The 9,527-nt window shown below is 41.3% G+C and overlaps 1 protein-coding gene across 1 annotated transcript; it reads left to right on the forward strand.

The window, feature by feature from the left end:
* Positions 1–1,787: 1,787 nt before the first annotated feature.
* On the forward strand, positions 1,788–3,156 carry LOC144646225 (uncharacterized). Its single transcript, XM_078505763.1, has 2 exons — positions 1,788–2,546; positions 2,688–3,156. Exons 1-2 carry the CDS (start codon positions 1,791–1,793, stop codon positions 2,880–2,882), a joined length of 951 nt encoding a protein of 316 aa, XP_078361889.1. The 5' UTR covers positions 1,788–1,790; the 3' UTR covers positions 2,883–3,156.
* Positions 3,157–9,527: the final 6,371 nt, after the last annotated feature.

Here is a 9,527-nt window from a genome sequence, read left to right on the forward strand (position 1 = left end):
ACATTGGAAGAGCATCTGTACCGCCTAAGGTTGGTCTTTGACCGGATACGAACTGCTGGCTTAAAACTGAAGCTAACAAAGTGCCAGTTCCTCAAGAAGGAAGTCAAATTTCTTGGGCATGTTGTCTCCTCGCAGGGGATAAAAACTGACCCAGAGAAAATTGAGACAGTCAAAACATGGCCCATTCCACTGGATGTTAAAGAGCTTCAGAGCTTTCTTGGTCTTGCCAGTTATTACAGGCGATTCATCTCTGGATTTTCCATTATTGCAGAACCGCTCTACAAACTGTGTAGAAAAGGTGTTCAATTTGACTGGCAGCAAGAACAGCAAACAGCCTTTGAGGAACTGAAGCATCGGTTGGTAAGTGCACCAGTGCTTGCTTACCCAGACTTTAGCTCTGATGCTGGTACATTCATACTTGACACTGATGCTAGCCAACAGTTGGGAATTGGAGCTGTATTGTCTCAGTTGCAACCAGATGGGCTGAACGAGTAATTGCTTATGGGAGTCGATCGCTAAATGACCATGGGAAGAACTATTGCGCAACTCGGTTAGAGATGCTGGCTCTAGTGACTTACATTAACCATTTTCGTTATTACTTGCTTGGACGGCGGTTCCGTGTGTGGACTGACCACCACTCATTAACATGGTTAATGTCATTCAAAGAGCCCCAAGGGCAAGTAGCGCGCTGGTTGGAACGCCTGCAGGAATATGACTATGAAGTTACACACCGGCCTGGAAAACAGCACTGTAATGCAGATGCCTTGTCACGACGACCGAGAAGAAATCATGGAGAATGCCCATCCTGTGTACCATCAGTAAATTCCCAGGTAGCTGCTGTTACAGGAACGTCCCAGACTGGTCAGGGAGGTGAGGGAGAAGGTTCATGGTCACAGGAAGCCATTGCACAAGCACAGAGAGAAGACCCTGATATTGGCCTAGTTGTGGAGCAGCTGTCACGAGAGTGGAAGAAACCGACTTTTGAGGAACTTCAGTCGATGAGTCGGACCACCAGAGCAGTCTGGGGGCAATTTGCCTTGTTGCAGTTAAAAGGGGGTGTACTCTATCTTCAGCCACCTGAAAACACCTCATCGGCTAAATGTAAGCAACGGATGGTTTTGCCGAAACGTTTGGTTAGGGAAGCACTTACTTCAATTCATGATGGTGTGGCAGGTGCTCACTTAGGAAGAATGAAGACTTTGAAGAAGATGACTGCAAGGTTCTGGCCTGGGCTAACAAAGGAGGCGCATCAGCACTGTGACGGTTGCCTTACCTGTGCGAAGTGCAAGTCTAAACCAAAACCAAGAGCCCCTCTGAAGCCAGTACCATCAGGAAACCCCATGCAAAGGATCCACATTGACATAGTTGGCCCCTTGCCCCGTACTAGAAGAGGAAATTGCTATATTTTGACAGTACAATGCAGCTTCACTAAGTGGGTTGAAGCATTTGCGATACCCAACCAGCGGGCCACGACGTGTGCAAAGGTACTTGTGAGGAACTGGATTTGTAGATTTGGTGTGCCTGACAGTATTCATAGTGACCAAGGTAGCAACTTCGAGTCAAAGGTTTTTGAAGAGATGTGCCGCATGCTTGAGATCCGTAAGACTCGGTCAACTACGTATCACCCAGAAGGTAATGGTCAAGTAGAGAACATTCACAAGACCCTAAAGGCCATGTTAAAAGCAAGAATTGAAGAGAATCCCAAGAGCTGGGATGAGCATCTGGACTACTGCATGATGGCTTACCGAAGCAGTGTCCATGCCTCTACAGGTCACACACCATTTGAACTTATGTTTGGACGAGAGATGAGGATCCCCTTGGATGTGATGATGGGTTCAGCTGATACCACTGATCACTCCTACACTGAATTTGTTGCTGATCTTCATGAGAATTTGGAAACTGCTTATCGAGATGTACGGCAGAATCTGAAGGTGGCCCAGCGACGACAGAAGGATGCCTACGACAAGGGGGTGAAGCACACAGTTTATCAAGCTGGTGATCTTGTCTTGCGTTTTTCGCCAGAACTGAAGCCAGGTGAAGCAAGCAAGTTTCACAGACAGTGGGAGGGACCTTACAAGATAGTTAAACAAGTCACTGAAGTAACCTACCTTGTCGAGAAAGTTGGCGGGCGCTCACGGAAGTCCAAAGTGGTCCATTTTAACAATTTACGATTATATGAGAGAAAGTCAGAAGGAGTGAGCGAGCGAGCAATGACTGATGCAGTTAGAAGTTCTGAGGGAGATGATACTGAGGTGGTGGAAGGTGAATGTGAACATGAGCCACAGGTTCAAGATTCTGATGTTTTAGAAGACAGCGGATATCAGTCCTGTTATACGGATGTTTTGCAGCCTAGTTTGGTGGAAAGGGGTGCAGGTGGTGATCCAGTGGTCGGAATGCCAGCAGCGGAGGGTGATACTGGAGGTGACAGTGTGGTGGATGAAAATGTTGAAGGAACTGACACTATCCAACCAGGAGGAGAAAGTGAAGAGTCTCTGTCTGGTCCAGCTGACTTAAGTGGCGAGGAGAATGGGCAAAGTGAACCGGAGGTCGAGGAACAGGAGTATGCCTCACAGCGTCAAAAACCCACTATCCCACCAGGAGGTGAAAGTGAAAAGTCTCTGTCTGCTCCAGCTGACTTAAGTGGCGAGGAGAATGGGCAAAGTGAACCGGAGGTCGAGGAACAGGAGTATGCCTCACAGAGTCAAAGACCCGTTCGTGTCAGAAAACCACCAGATCGATATGGAGAATGGGTTGTAAACAGCCTACAGCAGATTACAGACCGTCTTCAGATGCTTGAGGATCAGCAGGCCATGGAAAAGGAGCGATTACGGAAACTAAAGCCAAAATTGTTAAAGAAAGGAAGAGCGTTAAGGGCACAATAAGATGTTACTTTGTTGAAAACTTTGTTCGAAATTGTGCGAATTTGTTAAGAGAACATTGACAGAATATTAAGATGTTACTTTGTTGGGACTGAACTCATTAGGTTTCATAAACACTGTTTAGCCTTTGGTTATTGACTCTGAATCAGGAGATTCAAGCCTATTTTTCAGGAGAGGAGATGATGTAAGGGATTATAATACCGGACAGGACGATGGGTTTTACATGAAGTGTAATTAGATAGACCACGTGCGAGAGTCAGCGAGCGAACGTTGTGAATTCGTTCATGTTGTAGCGTCTAGGTGAGTTTTACGGCTTAATTACAGTTCAGTGAACGTCCTCCTTGTGTGGTTGTGTTCTTGCTCGAGTTTATTACAAAAAGAATCCATAAATGAGCCTGAGCTATAATCTACGTTGTGGTATTTCAACACAAGGGCCCAAAAACGTCATTTTCAGTGGCTCGTGTAGCACTTTCTTATTCGTTTGTTTTGAACCCAGATTGAAATTTTTAATTCCTCGCGAAGCGAGGCCGAAGGCCGAGCGTAGCGGGGTGTATAATTTTGTCCCTCAAAGGGCTCAGGCGGGATGAAATCTCGTGTGGAGTTTACGTTCATATATATATATATATTTGTGAGCTTGGTGTCTGGCGGAAATGACGTCACACGGCCGCGCGCTGGTGGCGTAATGGCGTGAGGCGTCGAACTTGAAATCAGATCTTCGGGACTGAGGGCGGGGGTTCGAATCCGGCTAGGGTTTTTTTTTTTTTTTTTTTTTACTATTATTTTTTTTGTGGGTTCGAATCCTGAGCCTTTCATTTTTATCGTTTTTCTTTTCGGATTAAAATAACACTGATTCAGGCTATAAACTGCTGGGTCTGTAATCGTGCAGTTCGTTGTTGTTCAGTTTCTGTTTGTATTCTGTCTGCTGTTTTTTGTCGAAGTCTCTGTAATCGTGCAGTTCGTTGTTGTTCAGTTTCTGTTTGTATTCTGTCTGCTGTATTTTGTCGAAGTCTCTGTAATCGTGCAGTTCGTTGTTGTTCAGTTTCCGTTTGTATTCTGTCCGCGGTATTTTGTCGAAGTCTCTGTAATCGTGCAGTTCGTTGTTGTTCAGTTTCTGTTTGTATTCTGTCTGCTGTATTTTGTCCGATACTAGGCAACAATAACCCAGAGCTTCGCGAGGCCCTGCGAGTCACGTATTACTAGTTTTAAAAGATGAATACGCGAAAGGTCGGATTTCCAAAAACACACAAATCTAGCACTTTCTTCTTCGATTCTTTTGAACCTGGAGTGAACATTAGGTTGAATACACGAGATGGCGGACTTCCAAAAAGACCCAATCTGTACATTTCAAGCCTCAAACTGGCCGGTTTTGCTGTACCTGGAGTGAAAAAAAAACTGTAATCAAGGTGGTGGCATTTAAACACAAGGGCCAAAATCGTCATGTTCAGTGGTTCATATCTAGCCCTTTCTTATTCGATTCTTTTAAACCTAGGGTGAACATTAGGATGAATGCACGTGATAGCGGATTTTCAAAAAGACCCAATTGCAAACGGTACATTTCAAGTCTAAAACTGCCACCTTTGCAAGATCTGGAGTAAAAACAAGCTTTAATCTACTTGGTGGTAATTTGACACAAGTGCCAAAAATCGTCATTTTCAGTGCCTCATCTAGCACTTTGTTATTCGATTCTTTTGAACATGGAGTTAACATAAGGATGAATCCACGTGATGGCGGATTTCCAAAAAAGACCCAAACTGTACATTTCAAGACTTAAACGGGCCAAATCTGCTGGATCTGGAGTGAAAGCAAGCTTTAATCTAGGTGGTTGTATTTTCACACAAGGGCCAAAATTCATTATTTTCAGTGCCGGTTATTTAGCACTTTGTTATTCGATTTTTTTGAACCTAGAGTGAATATTAGGATGAAGGCACGTGATGGCGGATTTCCAAAAAGATCCAAACTGTACATTTCAAGTCTTAAATTTGCCGGTTTTGCTGTATCTAGAGTGAAAACAAGCCTTAATCTAGTTGGTGGTAATTTAACACAAAGGGCCAAAATCTTCATTTTCAGTGGCTCATTAAGCACTTTCCTTTTCGATTCTTTTGAACGTGGAATAAAAATTAAGATGAATTCACGTGATGGCGGATTTTCAAAAAGGCCCAAATTGTGAATTTAAGTCTCAAACTCATCGGTTTTGCTACTCTGGAGTTAAAACAAGCTTTAATCTAGTTGGTGACAATTTAACACAAGTGCCAAAAATCGTCATTTTCAATGGCTCATCTAGCACTTTGTTATTCGATTCTTTTGAACACGGAGTGAACATTAGGATGAATCCACGTGATGGCGGATTTCCAAAAAAGACCCAAACTGTACATTTCAAGTCTCAAGCTGGCCAATTTTGCCGGATCTGGAGTGAGAGCAAGCTTTAATCTAGGTGGCTGTATTTTTACACAAGGGCCAGAAATCGTCATTCTCAGTGGTTCATCTAGCACTTTGTTTTTCGATCCTTTTGAACCTGGAGTGAACATTAGGATGAATGCACGTGATGGCGGATTTTCAAAAAGACCCAAATTGTACAATTCAAGTCTTAAACTGCGAGTTTTTGCTGTATTTAAAGTGAAAACAAGCTTTAATCTAGTTGGTGGTAATTTAACACAAAGGCCATACATCTTTATTTTCAGTGGCTCATCTAGCACTTTATTATTCCAGTCTTTTGGACGTAGAATAAAAATTAAGATGAATTCACGTGATGGCGGATTTTCAAAAAGGCGCAAATTGTACATTTTAAGTCTCAAACTTGTCGGTTTTGCTACTCTGGAGTTATTACAAGCTTTACTCTAGTTCGTGGTAATTTAACACAAGTGCCAAAAATGGTCATTTTTAGTGGCTCATCTAGCACTTTGTTATTCGATTCTTTTGAACATGGAGTGAACATATGGATGAATGCACGAAATGGCGCATTTCCAAAAGACCCAAATTTTACATTTCAAGTTTCAATCTGGCCAAATCTGCTGGATCTGGAGTGAAAGTAAGCTTTAATCTAGGTGGTTGTATTTCTACACAAGGGCCAAAATTCATTATTTTCAGTGGCTTATTTAGCACTTTGGTATTCGATTTTTTTAAAACTGGAGTGAACATTAGGATGAAGGACGTGATGGCGGATTTCCAAAAAGATCCAAACTGTACATTTCAAGTCTTAAACTTGCCGGTTTTGCTGTATCTGGAGTGAAAACAAGCCTTAATCTAGTTGGTGGTAATTTAACACAAAGGGCCAAAATCGTCATTTTCATTGGCTCATCTACTACTTTGTTATTCGATTCTTTTGAACATAAAGTGAACATTAAGATGAATGGAAGTGCTGGCGGATTTTTGAAAAAGACCCAAAAAGTACATTTCAATTCTCAAACTGGCCAATTTTGCTGTATCTAGAGTGCAAACAAGCCTTAATCTAGTTGGTGATAGTTTAACACAAGGGCCAAAAATCGTCATTTTCAGTGGCTCATCAAGGACGTTCTTATTCGATTTTTTTGAACGTGGAATAAAAATTAAGATGAGTTCACGTGATGGCGGATTTTCAAAAAGGCCCAAATTGTGCATTTCAAGTCTCAAACTCATCGGTTTTGCTACTCTGGAGTTAAAACAAGCTTTAATCTAGTTGGTGGTAATTTAACACAAGTGCCAAAAATCGTCATTTTTCAATGGCTCATCTAGCACTTTGTTATTCGATTCTTTTCAGCATGGAGTGAACATTAGGATGAATCCACGTGATGGCGGATTTCCAAAAAAGACCCAAACTGACATTTCAAGTCTCAAACTGGCCAATTTTGCTGGATCTGGAGTGAGAGCAAGCTTTAATCTAGGTGGCTGTATTTTTACACAAGGGCCAGAAATCGTCATTTTCAGTGGTTCATCTAGCACTTTGTTTTTCGATCCTTTTGAACCTGGTGTGAACATTAGGATGAACGCACGTGATGGCGGATTTTCAAAAAGACCCAAATTGTAAAATTCAAGCCTTAAACTGGGAGGTTTTGCTGTATTTAAAGTGAAAACCAGCTTTAATCTAGTTGGTGGTAATTTAACAAAAAGGGCCAAAATCGTCATTTTCAGTGGCTCATCTAGCACTTTGTTATTCGATTCTTTTGAACATGAAATGAACATTAAGATGAATGGAAGTGATGGCGGATTTCTAAAAAGACCCAAAAAGTACATTTCAATTCTCAAACTGGCCAATTTTGCTTTATCTAGAGTGGAAACAAGCCTTAATCTAGTTGGTGATAGTTTAACACAAGGGCCAAAAATCGTCATTTGCAGTGGCTCATAAAAGACGTTCTTATTCGATTCTTTTGAACGTGGAATAAAAATTAAGATGAATTCACGTGATGGCGGATTTTCAAAAAGGCCCAAATTGTGCATTTCAAGTCTCAAACTCATCGGTTTTGTTACTCTGGAGTTAAAACAAGCTTTAATCTAGTTGTAACCGGTGTTTTTCGGGCTTGGCACTATATCTGAAAAAATTTCTGTTGGTGACCACTTTCATTGTGCCAAGTTTCATGCTTGTATCAAAAAGTGCACAATTCAACTAAAATTTCGAGCTAAGCCGCCGGACTACATGGTTCGACGACATTTGGCCAGGGCAACTTAAACGTGAGGCCCAGGAGAAAAAGCGATTTGCACAAGCGAAAGGTAGTTTTGAAATAATTGTTAATGAGGATTTTAATTAATACAGTGTTTCAAACACCAAGAACAGAGTTGAAAATGCGACGCTCAGCGGAGTATTTATATTTTTGATGAACTTCGTGGTATTTGGAAACACTGTCTCGGGTGTTTGAGATATCTTTTCAATTAAAACTGACACTAAGGAGAACACGAACTAAAAAATGTAGTACGCTCATTATGCACACATCATCCAATCACCGTCACGGTTATGATTTCTTTCCTATGTAAGTTCTTATTGTTTGTGCGTTTAACACACTACGCAAGTGGGAACTAGCTGTTTTCCACGTTCAGGTAATAAGTATAATCGTATTCGACATTCAAGTTGATTTGTAGGGTGGCGAATGGTTATTCCGAGAAACCGAATCCCTTGTTTAAAAATCCGACACCGAGACTTGCATTAATGTTGAAGGTTTTCACAATATCCGAGTCCGAGACCGGTCCGAGACATGCATACAACATGTGTTAATTTACTCACGGTATACAACTTCAAGACCGACAAATCTGGTACTGTCGACAAAACTTATTTCCTTCGCAATGAGTTTCGTCAAGGCTCCCGGTCGTCGAAAGATCAGTCTTCGAACTACAGTCTGGTCTAATTTGAATCCGATTAGTTCGTGGATAACTAGCTGGAAAATCAAATAAGATCGCAAATTCGCTTTTTTTTAAAATGATTTGAACTCTACTAACCGGTACAATTTCTGCACGTTTTACCAACAGTCAAATACGTGCATCTGAATTATTGCCTATATCCTCCCCACAAAGAAACATTTCAACAGAAACATGTATCAAATAATTTTGTGTTTGTTTCAAGCAAAGTAGTTTTGCAATTTGAAATTATTGGATATTATTGGATAACTGTTACAAGCTATTCAAATATGTGCTTTCTGGAGACTCTCGTTGAGTCGCATGATTTAGCCTCGGTGAGAGACGTTGAAGCCCAAAACTTTTAATAGCTAAAGAAATTTTCATAAATTGTTGAAAATTTTAATAGCTAAAGACATTTTAATAAGTTATTGATTATGAAATGTCTAAGATAATTTAATTCATAGCTACTCTAGATCTGCCGCACCTTTGATGAGATGTGCTCAACATTCCGTGACCAAGGCGACTGACGGAGTGATTAACATTAGAACAATTCCCGAAACTAGCTCCTGCGTGCCCATATAACACAAATAATTTTATGCCGGAAAAGGATTGCTATCCATTAGGCGAACGTATAAATTAGTAGTGAAAACTAGAATCGGTCTCGTAGCTATTCTATAAGCCTCACTTTATACTTGAATCTAAATGACAGCAAGTTCGACATTTACATATATAATCTCTGCTTTTGAGAGATAAACAAACCTCTCACTCTGTGTGTAAACACTTCAAAATATTTATAATTAGCAATTAAAACTGCTTTAACTAGCTGTTCGAGATAACGTCAAACTTAAGCACCCAGTTTCACTTCTTATTGAGGGGGGTGAAAAGGATCGTGGATTGACGGATTTGGCCGTAAAAAGCGCACGGATTGTGGACTTTTTTGTGATACATCAAGCGGATTCACGCGGATAAGCTGAGAAATTTTGCCCGGATTCCGATCTCTTCATGTCAGGAAGTTCGAATCGTGGATAAACGAAGTTCAAATCACTCTTGCTGGTCTTCGGCGATATGTTGGCGAATTGTCGAAAAAACAAGCAATGAAACGTGGTGTTGCATCCAGATCTCGGAAGCTTTATTCTACTGGTCCTCTAGTGTATGTAGGAGTTCCTATTGTTAATTTCTGAGGCAAGGGGCATTGTTCCATTTATTTGTTCTATTGTTCTCTCGAAAGGAACGAGCCATTCATGTGAGACCTTGCGAAAGCTGCTACCCGATCCCCTTAGGCAGCCAATGACCTTATTCGAGATGTTATCACAACGTATTAGAAACATCACATTTTACCATATCGCCCAC

Source organism: Oculina patagonica, chromosome 3 (genome assembly GCF_052425735.1).
Source record: "Oculina patagonica isolate OP01 chromosome 3, crgOcupat, whole genome shotgun sequence".
In the NCBI taxonomy this organism is placed as follows: domain Eukaryota; kingdom Metazoa; phylum Cnidaria; class Anthozoa; order Scleractinia; family Oculinidae; genus Oculina; species Oculina patagonica.